Source organism: Mytilus galloprovincialis, chromosome 4 (genome assembly GCF_965363235.1).
Source record: "Mytilus galloprovincialis chromosome 4, xbMytGall1.hap1.1, whole genome shotgun sequence".
Classification (NCBI taxonomy): Eukaryota; Metazoa; Mollusca; class Bivalvia; order Mytilida; family Mytilidae; genus Mytilus; species Mytilus galloprovincialis.
In genome coordinates this window covers 19946121-19964022 of record NC_134841.1, presented here as the reverse complement: position 1 = coordinate 19964022, position 17902 = coordinate 19946121, and the positions used below count along the sequence as shown (strand labels likewise).

At 28.9% G+C, this 17902-nt stretch overlaps 1 protein-coding gene across 1 annotated transcript in view; it reads left to right on the top strand.

The window, feature by feature from the left end:
* Positions 1–17902, top strand: part of LOC143070522 (neuronal acetylcholine receptor subunit alpha-10-like) — a 60492-nt gene that overhangs the window by 31706 nt on the left and 10884 nt on the right. Inside the window, exon 2 of the mRNA XM_076244778.1 lies at positions 17115–17302. Within this exon, the coding sequence (XP_076100893.1) occupies positions 17115–17302 (188 nt within the window). The remainder of the gene's footprint in view (positions 1–17114; positions 17303–17902) is intronic.

Here is a 17902-nt window from a genome sequence, read left to right as displayed (position 1 = left end):
AAGTTAAAAAGGCCAAATAAAGGACGAAGTAGAAGAGCATTGAGAACCAAAATTAGTAAAAGTTTTGCCAAATACAGCTAAGGTAATCTATGCCTGATATAGCAATATATCAAACGTATAATTATACCTACGAATAGTCAACACCTTCTAACTTTAATACCAAATGACTACAAATTTTATTTTTACAAAATTTGGAATGTGTGCATCATCTTAAATCTAGTCATCATGTAAATCCTACTCTATTACACAAGATCAGTCTTCATTGTAATAGGGTTACATGAATTTGTATAGAAAAATCCTCGAAGATACTGACCCATTCTTTTTACTTTTATTTACTTTTTTTTACTCAATCAATATTTATTTTACACGAATCAATATTCAAACTTATTCCTACATTCTAGCTATTTTGCGAAACATGAGTAATTTAAGCTCTATGGAGCTGAACAATTGTTTATGAATTAATATACTCCTTTTTCAATACAATCACTTACGTTTCCCATGTCATAAAGTATTATTTTATGATGTTTCTTACATTTCGGAGGCAACTTGTCTATTTCATTTTTAATGTGATGCTGTTAGTTCCGTGCTGTATCTAAGAATGTTTACACAATCGGAAATTAATGCTCTTAAATTATCATTGTTCAGACAAATCACTTAAAGGTTAATTAAATAGATGGCATTTAAGAAATGTAGCGTTTAAAACCCTGATGATTTACTGTAAACACACAACAGGCTCTAAAGTACATGTACTGCTATGCTCAGCTTCTTCGTCTTGTTTGCCCACGACTTACACAAAAGTCATTCAGACAAATCAATTTTTGTGTTAAAATGTTCATAGGCGTCATGTAACATACAGTCTTGACAATGATAAACATGAAAATTATTCACTGACTTTACAAATGTATAGATGTATCGAATCTTTTTTTCAATTTATATGAATACATAAAATGTATGAAATACTAGTGCGCTTTATTTTTGGTTATCACGTCAAAATTCAACGACAGAATATAGACAAAAATACTGACAATTGATTCTTGATACCATTATTGTATATCAATTTATTCTAAAATGACAGTTTTGATGATTGTAGTATCCATAATTCATAATTAATTTTTATAATGATTTAAAAGCAAAATCAATCTGAGTGCAATACATATAAAGCAAGTCATAACTAACTAATGCATTATACTAACTTCTTATATTAAAGTTCAGAACAGACATATTTTAGATAAACCATTGCATACTTTGTGGATAAAGATAAGAAGACATATCATTCCTTGTTTGGGCAAATTGTGAGAAAAAAAAACATACAATAATATTTAGTGTACATCATCACGCAAACGCTTCAATGTCTTTTTGTATGGTACTGCATGATGTGTTGAATTCAAATAAAATTACATATGGGCACAACGGAATGTGAATGTTTACTCATTGAACCGTTAGATCTTACGCAATGTCAGTTAAGAGAATGTCAGTGTTAAAAGACAGAACTAAGCCAAACAAAAAGGGTATATTTCATTATTAAAGTTGTGACACTATATTTTTAAATTTTTGAACTATCTATGTTTATCGTTCTCTTTGTTTACAACAACAAAAAATGATTATTTATTCCTATAAATGTTATCATTTTTATCATTATCATTATTATCATCGTTATTATTATTATTATTATTATTATTATTATTATTATTATTATTATTATTATTATTATTATTATTATTATTATTATTATTATTATAACTATTACTATTTTTGATATTATTATTGTTTACGCTATTTTGTGAAGCGTTTCTGTCTAAGATAAATGTAGAAAAGAGCTTAAGACGTACACCATCTTAAATTGTCTTATTCTTTTAGTCCAAATTCTAGGGTATGACATGATTTGGTCATATTACACTTATATCACTTCATTTAATAAATAAAAACAATAGGTCGGCCTGAACCCTTGCAGTACATTTCATTCAGTTGTTGAATATGTTTCCCTCGGGAATAGTGTCAAATTGATCAGTAGTTGGAGACCTACGAAGAAAATATCTCATCAAGTTCAAATATTTCGCAGAATCATTACTGCTATACTTGCTGATCAAATATAATAATCGATGATATAATAATGAGTAGAATTAGACATTCAAGCTTTTAAGACACCTGTTCTCTCTAGAGTTTTCGATACTTGTCACTGCAACATGATTTGTGTTAAACCTTGCATTAAAATACTACAATCGTTATTATACTGCCTTAATATATATGTTACAGTAAATAGGTGAAATTAGGAATTACATGTAATTACTAAAATTTAGGAATTACATGTAATTCCTGATGTACTTAGTAAATACAAGTATGTCCTAAAACTGCCCAGTAATTACCAGTAATTACTGATTTTAAAATGAATTTTTACACCTATTTACTAACTGTTAAAACAATGTTGTATTATGGTCAACTGATCAAAAGTTATGGTAATACTAATTAGAAAATCAGTGAGTATTCCGCTATCAAAATTTTAAGGGTTTTTCAGAACCCAGTGTCTCGCCTACTTTTGCTGTGATTCGCAGGCCCAACAAAAATAGGAAAAAAAATATTTATAATTTTCCTCTAGATATATCTTTTGACTAGTTCTGTAGAATCTACTATCAAAATTTGTTTAAAATTCAGGATGGTTTATGAAATCTAAACTTTAACTGCAGAGTGTATGTTATGTTAACTGGAAAAAAATAGTCCGTTTAAATAAGAAATATACGAAAAAGTGTTTTTTTTTTACAAACTTCAGTTTATTTCTAGATATTATCTTATGATCATAAACAAGCGTCTGACCAATTTTGGTAGAAATCCAGAATATTTTCAGAAAGTTATCAAAATTTTTAAAAAATTAACCACAGTGTGAATGTAATGTTAACTGGCATAAAAACTAAGTCCCTTTATAAGTAAAATACGGAAAAACTTGATTTTATTTTTGCAAAATTTACTTCTTGAAATTTTTCTTTTGATCATAAACAACTGAAGCTTCTGTTCAAGTTTGGTAGAAATCCAGGATAATTTGAAAAACTTATCAATTTAAAAAATATAACCACAGAGCGAATATTTGTGGACGCCGCTGGCGACGGAAATATTAGTTTGGTTCGCTATGTCTCGCTTTTGCGACAAAAAACGCAGGCTCGACGAAAAGGAAAAAAATGTCAACATTGAAAGTAGAACAAAATGGATGGACCATTTAGTTGACTTTTTCAACTTAGGCAATATCCTTCATCATAAATTAGTTCAATCGAAAATACCTCCTTATTTCAAAGACCAGTCTGTACCAATCATTTCTTATACCTATACCAAACCTATTGCAACTAAAATTTTCAATTACAAACACGTTTTGTAGGATCTCGATATTGACGACTTCAAGTCTAAACCTCCCGATTGCACTTGTGCTAGTTCCCAATTCACATATTATCCCGCTGGCCACGTTATTACCGGTGACCTCAACATTGTCAATAACACAGACTGTCGGCATTCCAATGGGAACAAACTGTGCCCCTCTACCTGCCGACTTGTTTCTTTATTATTATGAGGCTGACTTCATGCAGGAATTTCTTAGGAAGAAAGATAAGAAGTTAGCACTATCCTTTAACTCTACTTTTCGCTATATAGATGATGTTCTTTCACTAAATAATTCAAAATTTGGTGACTATGTGGAACGCATCTATCCAATCGAGCTAGAGATAAAAGATACTACAGATACAGTTAAGTCGGCCTCATATCTTGACTTACATCTAGAAATTGACAATGAGGGTCGGTTGAAAACAAAACTTTACGACAAAAGAGATGATTTCAGCTTTCCAATTGTGAACTTTCCATTTCTAAGTAGCAACATTCCAGCAGCACCTGCATACGGGGTATATATCTCCCAATTGATACGATATTCCCGTGCTTGCATTTCCTATCATGATTTTCTTGATAGAGGGTTGCTTCTCACAAGGAAGCTATTAAACCAAGAGTTCCAAATGGTGAAGTTGAAATCATCCCTTCGTAAATTTTACGGACGCCATCACGAGTTGGTTGACCGTTATGGAATAACCGTATCACAAATGATATCGGATATGTTCCTTACGTCGTAATTACAATCCCCTTCCCTTTCCTGAATGTGACCTACCGAATTAGACTATTTACCGGATTTGTTATCACATAAGCAACACGACGGGTGCCGCATGTGGAGCAGTTTCTGCTTACCCTTCCGGAGCACCTGAGATCACCCCTAGTTTTTTGGTGGGGTTCGTGTTGTTTATTCTTTAGTTTTCTATGTTGTGTGGTGTGTGCTGTTGTTTGTTTGTCTTTTTCATTTTTAACCATGGCGTTGTCAGTTTGTTTTAGATTTATGAGTTTGACTGTCCCTTTGGTATCTTTCGTCCCTCTTTCAATCCACAAAAAGATCATTCTTATACAGGAAGAAACGATGATAACATTTTGTTGAAGGTCTTGAAGAACTCATAAAAACACGGAAATATGAAAATGTGACTTTTAACGCCATCATGTCAGCTTCATCGCAAATGTCTGACAACAGAAGTCGTAGTTAAACCTATTTTGTAAAAGGAATTTAACTCATGTTATTGGCCAAGTTGATATGCAGAGTATGCCTGATGGAGATTTTAATATAACAAAATTATGAGATTTCAAGAATTATCAAGATCATTTAACCAAGTTTGCCATAATCTAATGTCTATCTTAAAAAATAGCTGGCTAAGTTGCCTATAAATTTCTCAAAAATGTTTTTCTCAATTTTGGATTTATATCATTGTCTTGCATGATCAAAATGATTGTTAGAGAGTTTCAAAACTTACAAAACAACCATTTTCCAGTTTCAATTCACAAACACTGAAGTGTATGCACTTTTAATGTGCCTTATAATCATTGATCCTTAAGTAAGCCCTAAAAATCCCTACCCCTTACTTCTTATTTGATATCTTGAATTATGTCTTTAATTTTTAAACAAAAATATCAAGTTAGTAAATAGCTGTAAAAATGACCAAAAAAATCAGTAAATACCTGTAATCACTGAAACAACTAGTAAATACATGTAATTACTAAATTGACAAGTGATTACAGGTATTTACTGAAATGTTTAGTAATTACGTGTAATTCCTAATTTCACCTATTTACTGTAACAATAGTCGATTTGGGCAAAATATTGGGAAAGCACTTAAAATATTAGTATATTACTGTGAATTGCAATAAATAAAAGCTAATCCTAATTTTAAGATAAATCATGTTTATTTGAAACATTTCCGTATCGTTTAGGTTTCTTTCCATGATTACGATCAGATGCATTTAATACATCAGAAGTTGAATTTGAAAGGATGCAAATTAAAGTTGTGCTTAAATTTTTAGAACTCATTTTAGATAACGGAATTTATCTTTCGTCAATCTTTTCTTATGCAAAGATCGGATTCCTTGTCCAGATTCAGCCATCCTTATTTGGTAATGTTTGGTTTTATTGTGTCTTTAACATTTTAATTGTAATGTTTGTTTTTTTTTTTTTTTTAAATATTTAGATCTTGAGGATCACTGAAGACATTAGGACAATAATTGTAAAACGTATATATGGTGCAGTATACTATAAATGTTATCTACGACTGAACATGATTTTATATCAATTTGATTATTTTGATGTATTTCTTTATTCGAATCATGATATTTTAAAAAGATATCCTTAGATTTTGTGCCTCTGTTTCGTCTACAATTAACTCAAGTGAAATGATGTCTTGTTAGGTTCTGGAACATGAAGTTCCGGTTTAGATTCGAGATCTTCTTCATATGACAGGACCAAATATTTTCTTTTAAAGACACCACAATTACCAAATAAATATACACGCAAATATGTGTGATTATCTACTCCTAATAGATTGACGTTAGCTTAGAGCCACAATTAGCTTTAATAAACAAACGCGCTAGAGGGAATCTTATAGGACCCAATTGTATACCTAAGTAACGATTTAACCAGTCATAGTGACACCTTGAGGTTATTTCGTGGTACAATTGTCGAAACATTAAAAAGTTTTACGTCACAGACTTTTTATTGTCAGCAGAGGTTTATATTTCATTTACACATACGGTGTAGCAATACTACTTTAATTGTTTAATAGTTGATACATCATGAGTGCACGTGTTCGGAGTTCTCAAACATTAAACTTTAAAAAAAAAAATCAAAACACATGTACAACTTAAAATACATATTTACGTATTATACTATATAATGAAGTTTAATGAGGCATTATGACAGAAATATACCTAAGCTTGCAGCACCCGCCATTAACAGATTTCGATGTGAGCCAAGGCTCCGTGTTGAAGACCATACTTTGACTTTAATACTATACTTTTACAAATTATAACTTTGATGCAGAGTTGTCTTATTGGCACTTGTACCATATCTTCTGATATCTATGTATAGATTGAGGTTAGTCAAATGTTACATTCGGTTATAATACATAATCGTCAAGTTGCCAATTGTGGTATCTAAAAGATTTAAGACCGCAAACATATGTCGATAGGGCGCTAGTGAGTAAGGAACAAACGCATCGTGTTGGTTAACCATTTGTGATGCTGACCGTAAAATTTATGCAGTACCGATCGAGTCATTATTTTTAATTACCCTCTTAAAGCAGTATTTGTCTAAGAAGCACATTCTTATTAATGAAGCCAGAATATTGTGAATATGCACTAGTGCAATGTATTATTTGAGAATTGAAACGCGCTACTATTGAGAAGAGGATTGAATGCACATCTGGTGCAGAACAATTGAAATCGTTAAGGGTATGACAGCTGCGAAATGGGATGTTGACAATTGTAAAAATTTTAATTATCCCGTTTTTTATAGTTTGAAGTGTGAAGTCTATCACATATTTCAATATTTATTTCATAAATACAAAAAAAAAACCGCAGAAGACCTTGATGAAACTAAAGAATATAACAGTTCAAGGAAAAACATTTTTTATGTTGAAGGTTTATCCTTGATTGCATCTGTTTAATTTATTCAGTACTTATAGAATTAGGGGCAATTCAGAGGGTTGTATACTGTGTAGACGTTTTCATGATGAAGACGATATGTTGACCTGTGATATAGATTTGTTTAAGTTTTCTTTGTAATTTATATTTGCTGTCTGGTTGACGTAGACCGATTTTCTATAAATATAGCTGACAGTTGAAAATATCATGAAATGTACATGATTGAAATTATGTGAGGCTATTCAGGTTATACAGTGTATTTCGCTATCAATCTATTAAAACGTGTCTAACATTTATGTAACATTTCCATTTTATGACAACAATAGCCTTGTGGAACTATTTAAGGACACACCACGAAAACATAAATAACGAAATGGAAGCTAAAAAAGGAAAGAACTGACATTTATATTTGTTGCATACATTTATGTATAAATATTTTACATTCTGTTTTGAAGCTTTATTTCATTGACGTGTTATAGTATCGACATCTAAAAATTACGGAAATTAGCTTAAAGGAGCATGACTAATAAAAAGTATAATAAAAACGAACTTAAAACGTTTAAACTAATATCTCACAACGATAGACTTGGAATATTTGATGATATACTGTCGTTGTCGTTACTTTACTGCTGTTTCTCATTTCTTTTTTTTTACCTGTTATGTCTTTTTATTTTGCTCACACATTGGGGATAACATAATGAAAATATATCCGACTGTCAAACAGGTGAAAGGTTTAGATAACTATAAATCCAGATTCATGCACCATTTTGTACATAAGAAAAAATCCTGTATAAAGTCAGGAATATGAAACTTGTTTTCCATTCGTTTGATATGTTTAAACTTTTGATTTTGCCATTTATGAAATGACTTTTCGTTTTATAACTTCCTTTGAGCTCGATGTTTTTTTTTACTTTAAAAAAGGAATCTTGCAAATAGATATACAATATGCAAGATTTAGTTGAGTTTTTCAATTAAAAATCCTATTAGATACGACAGTGAATTTATATCTATAATTTGTATTAATGTCATCCTAAGAAGCAAATAAAATACGACTCTGTCTTTTAAATGACAAAAAAAGAATAATTCAAAGCAAACCATCATACTCTATATCTTTAGCTATTTCAGATCAAGGAATATATTTGAAATTAAGTTATTCATATATTACAACTAGTAATATCTTAAATTTTTAAATTCATTTATTATATTGTGTTCACAACGTGTTCAATTAGAACTCGATCAGTATTGGTAAGATGAAAGCATAGTCAGCATGTATACGATTAATATAACAAAAGTGATGTTTAAAAAGGAAAATCCGCTTTACACACAGGATAAATACATCACTAAGTGACCATGATTTCTCACGTACATTTCATCAGAATATAACAGCTTTTTGGTATTGACGCATGGAAATTGGAAAAAAGACGATGGGTAACGGGCCATGGAATATGTTCGTACCAAAAATTTCCATTCCTAAATCAGCCCCTTATATTATAAAGGAAAAAGAACTGACTGTTGGTGTGGTTTCAAAGTGTTTCTCGTTTCTCGTTTTCCATATATAAATTAGACCGTTGGTTTTCCTGTTTGAATGGTTTTACACTAGCCATATTTTTGGGCTCTTTATAGCTTACTGTTCAGTGCGAGCCAAGGCTTCGTGATGAGGGTAGTATTTTGATCTATACATTGTCGTAGGAACACCTCCGCGTTAAGACTGACAAATTATTTCATCTTCTTACGTAATATCTATAGATATGTAGATTAGGAAAGAGGTTACAGACACTTACAAACAAAGGGATTTGATTAAACGCGGAGGTGTTCCTACGACAATGTATAATTAAGTTTGTCTAAATAGGCAGATGTTTCATAAATGAAGTAATTCTCATGAAAATTTTTACTCGCAATTCTAAAATATGAAAAAATACCTATACAAGTCGAACATCTTTCATAACTGAATCGATCAAAATATGGCAAAAAAGTTAAAAACAATTTTGAACATTGAAAATATATAACATGAAATATCATTTGCAGGTGATATATAAGATTAGATTAAACATTATATTTACATGTTTGTTATGACTATTCTGTAGTATTGATATATACATTGACGTGGATTGTATCTATCCCAAATGAAATGTTATCGTCATTGTAAGGTCTTCAAAATGCCTCAAATTTAACATAACAAGTCAGTTTTCTGTTTCAAATTGATATAGTCGATGAAAGACATAGCTTTCTGTAAATTTTACCATAAGAAACATTCCAAATTTACCGGTTTTAATTACCAAAACCATAAAAAGATAAAGGACAATATATATTTTTCGTATTTTGTTTCATATTTTAAAACAAAAATGACTTACAGTACTTGCAACCTTAGGCGTTACTATTTCAGCGATCAGTCAGCGGTCATCGATCAGTCACCGATCAGTCAAGTTCGCGTCAAACTAACGTCAGCAATCCGTCAGACTTATAGTAAAAGTAATTGACTGATCGGACTGATCGGACGGATAGTACCGATCGACCTTGACGACGGATTGAACTTTAATACGTCACATGATAAACTAATACAAATTACCGAATCTTAGTTTCGTTTACCCCTATTTTTGACATTTTTACTCTTTGAGTATGTTTGTTTTGTTCATGCATCGTTGACAATGTAATGGAATTTGATGCGACTGTCATACAAGTGAGAGGTTTAGCTAGCTATAAAACCAGGTTCAATCCACCATTTTCTACATTAGAAAATGCCTGTACCAAGTCAGGAATATGACAGTTGTTATCCATTCGTTTGATGTGTTTGGACTTTTGATTTTGCCTTTTGATTTTTGATTTTCCTTTTTGAATTTTCCTCGGAGTTCAGTATTTTTGTGTTTTTACTTTTTAATCTAATTAAAATGGCGACTCTTGAAAATCGAACGTTCAATGATACATTTTGTTTATTAATTATTTAGCAAAGTTTTATGAATTGAAATGAAAAGAAATGCACAGATAAAACCTAAATTAAAATATCATCATTAAAGAATGGTCTTTTTCGTTTTATTTAGGTTATATATTTTCAAAACCGGCGAGTTCTAAAACGTGCCTACATCGCGATTTTTATTTTATTAATTTCCAAACATTCTCGGGAAAAACAAAATGAAAGAATCAGTTATTGAAAAATGTAGTCTATTTTTTTTCAATATTTTAAATTTTTGTATCATTATCATCATAAAATTCTTAAAAAAAACTTATCATAATCACGGACTTTCTATATTCTCGTCACAATCGAAGCATTTAAAATAACAAATTACAAAAATAACTGCTGTATCTTTTAACAAGAAATAGAAATAATTTTAAACAATGCAAACAACATTACATTATATTTTTCTGATAGTCTTTTTTTAATAAAAAAGATAACTACTCCTAAACAATAAAAAGTACAAAAATCCAATGGTGGTAAACATAAATATATTTCTTAAAAAGAAAGAAATAAGCAAATTTATTCTTGAATAATTCACATTTTCTACAAAAAACATATGAAAATCATTTATAACAACTGATTGCAATTGAAATTACAATATTTTCCAATATGAGAAGAAATATTTGCATTTTTGCCAACACGTACAAAAAAATAATATCTCTTTCCTTAAAGTAAACATAATTATGAAGAACAACCAATCCTTATGGACAAAAAGTAATGCAATCATTTATTTTAAGTATTTTAAGTCTCATTACATCTCAATTCTAATTAGCAGACTTGTCTCAAGATGGTAAAATAACTGATTTCAAATAAAATAGTATCATCTTTAATAAAAAGAAGAATAATTTTGGTTATTTTAAACAATGCGAATAAAAATTTAGTATAATTTCTCTGACATTCCTTTAATTTTATGAACAAAAAAACTATTTTAAACTATAAAAAGTACAAAATCCAATGGCGGTCAATAATTTTCAGTAAAATGAAGAAATATTTGCATTTTAGGTAACGCGTACAAAAATTTAATATCTTTTTCCTTAAAGTAAGCATGTTTTATGAAGAACAGCCAATCCTGATGTACAAAAAGTACTGAAATCATATGACGGTTAATAATTTGTATCAAAATAAATCAATAACTGCATTCTTATTCCACAAAAATAAAAGTTTAAGTATTTTAATTCTCATTATATCTCAATTCTAATTAGAAGACTTGTCTCAAGATGGTAAAGATAACTGATTTCAAATAAAATAGTATCATTTTTGACAAAAAGAAGAATAATTTTGATTATTTTAAACAATGCGAACAAAATTTTAGTATGATTTTTTTGATATTATTTTAATTTTATGAAAAAAAACTATTCTAAACTATAAAAAGTACAAAATTCCAATGGCGGTCAATAATTTTCAGTAAAATGAAGAAATATTTGCATTTTAATCAACGCGTACAAAAATTTAATATCTTTTTCCATAGAGTAAGCATATTTTATGAAGAACAGCCAATCATGATTCAAAACAAAAAAGCGCAGCGATTAAAGCTAGTGTTGTCCAAAATTATTCATAGTGATCAGAATGAATATATTAAAAATCGGTACATAGGTTTTAATATTCGCCAGATTCAAGACATAATAGATTACTCAGAAAAATTTAATATAGAAGGAATCTTATTGTTCATAGACTTTTCCAAAGCCTTTGATTCTTTAGAATGGCCCTTCATGTATGAATCCCTATTAAAATTTGGAGTACCACCTTCCTTCTTAAAATGGGTAAAAACTTTATATAATGATACTAACGGATGCCTATCTAATAACGGCTGGATCTCAGAAACCTATAGACTTCACCGTGGTATAAAACAAGGATGTCCGTTAAGTTCTCTTATTTTTGTAATAGCAGTTGAAATCTTGGCCTGTAGAGTAAGACAAGATTCTAACATTAAAGGATTTCAAATTAAACTAGATGAAAAAACACATAGTCTAAAAATTTCCCAATTAGCTGATGATACAACCCTCTTTCTCAATTCTAAAAATGAAATTCACCAAGCATTGAACCTAATAGAAATATTTGGAACGCTTTCTGGTCTAAAACTGAATAAATCTAAAACAGAAGGTATATGGTTGGGTAGACTTAAACATTGTAAAGAAAAAATTGAAAATATACACTGGAGCAAGGAACCAATTAAAAGTTTAGGTGTTTACTTTGGATTAAATAAAAGTGAATGTGACAAATTAAATATTGAAAAAACAATGAAACAGTCAAAAAAATTAATACTTGATTGGGAAAAAAGAAATTTAACAATGATAGGTCGAATAACAGTTGTTAAGTCGCTAATTTACCTAATCTTACTTTTTTAGCTTCGGTTGTTTCAATACCCCAAATGTACATAAAAATTTTTAAAAAACTCATATACAATTTTATATGGAATAATAAACAAGAAAAGGTAAAACGTTCAACACTTACCAAAGATTACACAAATGGAGGTCTAAAAATGACAGACATTGATTACTTTTTGTAATATACTACCCTCATTTTACTTGAACATGTTAAAGAACTGGTACGAAGCAAATAATACACTATCAAGTAATACACCCATCATAAATTTTAGAAATATTAGGCAGCAAATGTTATGGGGTAATAAAAACATAAAATTTAAAGGAAAATGTTTAGTTAACCTAAATTGGATAAAAGATGGTATTATTTTCATTAACGATATAATTGATCAAAAAGGTCACATATCACAAAAAGTTATATTGGAGAAACTAACCTCAAAAACTAATTGGATCTCCGAACTTTTAAAATTGAAAAATTGTATTCCAAAAGAATGGGTTAGTACATTAAAATCTGACAAATCTTTGAAAACTTCTATAAAAACAAAATTAAACTTGTCCTTGACTGTTAACAAAAAATCAAAATTAATTGAAAATAGGTCATCCAAAGATATATATAACCATTTAAATAACAAAAATGATGAGAGACCACTAGGATTTTCCAAATGGAAAAACATCTTCAATCTAGAATCAATCACTCCAATAAAAAATGTGCTTCAATTTACTTTTACCTATTTAATAAATAACAAATATAAAATGTTAAGATGGAAATTACTCCATTACATCCTCCCATGTAAACAATTATTACTACAATGGCGCATACAAGAAACAAGTATGTGTGACTTGTGTAACTTGACTGAAGATTACGAACACTTTTTTCTCAAATGTCAATTCTTTCATGAATTTTGGAAGAAAATATATGTACTTGTAAGCAAAATCAAAATTGGGTCACATATTTTTAATTTTAAAACTTTAGTACTGGGCTATAAAATACATGATCCTATGTATAATGATATAAATTTCTTCCTAACTGTCTTAATATATTTGGTTCATAAAAGTACTCATATATCAAATTATAAACAAAAAGGCATAGACGCTTATGCAGTTTTTAGAAATGAATTTTTAAACACATACGAAATTAACAAATATATTAATGCTAAAAACAGCAAATTTTTAAATGATGTAAAAAGATACATATGATCATGAATAGCTAGATTTAATATATTTTCATGTATAAAATTTGTGTAGCAAAAGTTGACAATATATCTGAACACGTGGTAATAAACCAAAACAGCATGCTTCGTGAAAATGTACAGAATTTTGTCTCAAAACGCATTTATTAGACACTTTATCACTTAATCAAATGAATTTCCATTTACAATGTCGAAACTTACCACATGTAATTTTTAACTTAAGTTTAAGTTGTTCGTGAGTATAAATAAAACGTATAAATTAATCCGCACAATTGATCAAACAGCTTCAACGGTTTTCATCAATAAGGTTAAAGGTCAATGATCATAAAGTTTTAATCTTTAGAAACAAAACCGGACAAAACTGTACACTTTCCGTAATCATGAAACAATAGAGTTTGTAAAATGTTTGTAATAACCATGAACTGTAAAACTAACCAACTATCTATAAATATGAATTCACTGCATAAATTCCCTGGTTATCCAGTGACTCATTCACAGGGATACTCGGCCAACTGCTGTAGGTCGAGTAATTTGTCATAACAGCAAAGAAAAGTGCAATAAAGATATTATTTTATAAAAAAAAAAAAAAGAAAAAAAAAATGAAAAAAAACTATCCTCAACTATAAAAAGTATAAAAATCCAATGGCGGTCAATAATTCTCAGTAAAATGAAACAATATTTGCATTTTAGGAAACGCGTACAAAAATTTTATATCTTTTTCCTAAAAGTAAGCATATTTTATGAAGAACAGCCAATCCTGATGTACAAAAAGTACTGAAATCATATGACGGTTAATAATTTGTATCAAAATAAATCAATAACTACATTCTTATTCCACAAAAATAAAAGTTTAAGTATTTTAATTCTCATTATATCTGAATTCTGATTAGAAGACTTGTCTTAAGATGGTAAAAATAACTGATTTCAAATAAAATAGTATCATTTTTGATAAAAAGAACAATAATTTTGATTATTTTAAACAATTTGAACAAAATTTTAGTATGATTTCTCTGACATTCCTTTAATTTTATGAACAAAAAAACTATTTTAAACTATAAAAAGTACAAAATCCAATGGCGGTCAATAATTTTCAGTAAAATGAAGAAATATTTGCATTTTAGGTAACGCGTACAAAAATTTAATATCTTTTTCCTTAAAGTAAGCATGTTTTATGAAGAACAGCCAATCCTTATGTACAAAAGTACTGAAATCATATGACGGTTAATAATTTGTATCAAAATAAATCAATAACTACATTCTTATTCCACAAAAATAAAAGTTTAAGTATTTTAATTCTCATTATATCTCAATTCTAATTAGAAGACTTGTCTCAAGATGGTAAAAATAACTGATTTAAAAAAAAATAGTATCATTTTTAATAAAAAGAAGAATAATTTTGATTATTTTAAACAATGCGAACAAAATTTTAGTAGGATTTTTCTGATATAATTTTAATTTGATGAAAAAAAAACTATTCTCAACTATAAAAAGTACAAAAATCCAATGGCGGTCAATAATTTTCAGTAAAATGAAGAAATATTTGCATTTTAGGAAACGCGTACAAAAATTTTATATCTTTTTCCTAAAAGTAAGCATATTTTATGAAGAACAGCCAATCCTGATGTACAAAAAGTACTGAAATCATATGACGGTTAATAATTTGTATCAAAATAAATCAATAACTACATTCTTATTCCACAAAAATAAAAGTTTAAGTATTTTAATTCTCATTATATCTGAATTCTGATTAGAAGACTTGTCTTAAGATGGTAAAAATAACTGATTTCAAATAAAATAGTATCATTTTTGATAAAAAGAACAATAATTTTGATTATTTTAAACAATTTGAACAAAATTTTAGTATGATTTCTCTGACATTCCTTTAATTTTATGAACAAAAAAACTATTTTAAACTATAAAAAGTACAAAATCCAATGGCGGTCAATAATTTTCAGTAAAATGAAGAAATATTTGCATTTTAGGTAACGCGTACAAAAATTTAATATCTTTTTCCTTAAAGTAATCCTTAACAGCCAATCCTGATGTACAAAAGTACTGAAATCATATGACGGTTAATAATTTGTATCAAAATAAATCAATAACTGCATTCTTATTCCACAAAAATAAAAGTTTAAGTATTTTAATTCTCATTATATCTCAATTCTAATTAGAAGACTTGTCTCAAGATGGTAAAAATAACTGATTGCAAATAAAATAGTACAATATTTGATAAAAAGAATATTAATTTTGGTAATTCTAAACAATGGGAACAAACTTTTAATATCATTTCTTTGACATTCTTTTAATTTCATGAAAAAACAACCTATTCGAAACTATTAAAAGTTCAAAAATCCAATGGCGGTCAACAATAACCATTTTCGTAGAAATAAGTTCATGTTAACAGAGTCATATAATACAATTATGTATTGTCTCTGATGTTTATAATATTTAATACGAAAATATTAATCAAAACAAACAATTTAACGCTCTAAGCATCTTATTCTGTTATACTATTTTTACTTTTGTATTGGAACTAATTTTATTACAAATTATAACGTGTAAATTAAGGTGTCTTCGTATAGGTCCGCGTTCATCGATTAATAACAAACAATAATATCGATAATAAACACTGTGGAGTTCGGTTTACATAAGAATTTTAAATATATACGTATCCGTCCGATCCGTGCATAAATTTAATTTACTGATCGATCGGTGACAGTTGTCAGGGTAACTCTCACATAGGTTATTTGACTTATCTGACGGATCCTATGGGTCACCGATCACCGATCACTCATCGATCAGTGAAACATCCGTCACCGATCATTCACCGATCAGTCAAGTTCACGTCAAACAGTAACGCCTAAGGTTGCAAGTACTGTACATCATAAACGCTGAGATAATATTAGATAATATATCATGTTCCAGTTTTTGTTTTTATTTGTTCTGTTGTTGTATTGTTTCTTCTTTCTTACTATCTGAAACTAGCATTTGCTTTTATGCCTGCTCGCTGTCAATATTAGATTGATTTTATTGATGTCTACTGTCGAAGAAAAGCAATCATGAATTGTGGAATATTATACACTTGAAATATGGATATGATTTAGATGATCTTTGCACTTGCAGTTCGAAAATTAAACTCAGTTGCATATCAACGTATCAATATGTTTGTTGTTGGTTTTTGTATAACAATAAGCGTTTAATGAAACACATCGAATATATGTAATGTAATATTTCCCCTCGTCGTCGAAAAAAAATGCTATGTTTTTGATTATAAAGTCTAGTCATTTCAAAATTGATATAAACCGTTTACAAAGAACTGTTTCATCTCATCTTCTCTTGTCTCATCTTTCATCTACAATAATAATTTGATATAAGTATTACTTTCATGTATAAGGAAAAACAAATTATTGACGTTTTACAAATGTACTGCCTCAAAAGTCAAGATTACTTTCACAAAAAAAGTATATGTTAACGGTTGTCCTTCATTGTATATGTTCAGATTTTAGTTATATAAACCTGTATGTTATCTAGATCTGTTGAGACGATATAAGATTATCAATATTAAAAAAAAACACCACAATTTTCTTATAAGTTACAATGTAAACAAGGTATTCCTATTGAAGTCAAGTTAATCATAATAAAATCTTAGAACACTTATATTTTCTATTTCAACAGCTGATGACATGTACGCCAATAGCTACTTTTTAAAACAGAACCAGATAGCACCCGAGGATATGACCGAAGAACAAAGATTATTATATAGACTTCTACGTAATTACGACCGATCATCACGGCCCGTGTACCATGCTACAACACCAGTTATCATTAGATTAGGCATATCACTAACACAAGTCTTAGATGTTGTAAGTTTAACTTATCTATATGTACACATAGTTGAATAAATTTATATTTAAAATAAAAAATTCAGAAGTGTGACGCTTACAAATGAAACTTATACCCATTACTTACAAAGAACAAGACAATTAACAATAATAGGTCTCCATATACACCTTCAATTTGTGTTAGATTCTACCACACATATATTAATTAGTTTATAAGTATGAACACGTGTTTAATGGTACGAACTTAATAAAAAAAGATGGCTGCAAAAATTATAAAAATGCTATCTCGTTTGTAAAATAAATTCCACAGCCACACTTCCAAACTACAGACAGACACAATTACTTTGTATCATTATCACACCTCAGCTTACAAAATTTCATAACATTTGAATTTTACTTTAGAAACTACTTAAACAATTTGTCATGTGTCATTTAAACTCAACTGATTCGAGTAAAAGCATGTTTAGCTCTCCTTTTCATACTTTTAAATTACTAGAATTAACTAGTTTTAATTGTTTGCATTATTTGTATTAAACAATAAAAGAAATAATGAATAATTTTATGAGGCGTAAACAAGTGAAAAAACTCTTTAAATAAATAGAATAAATTACGCGCTTGTGC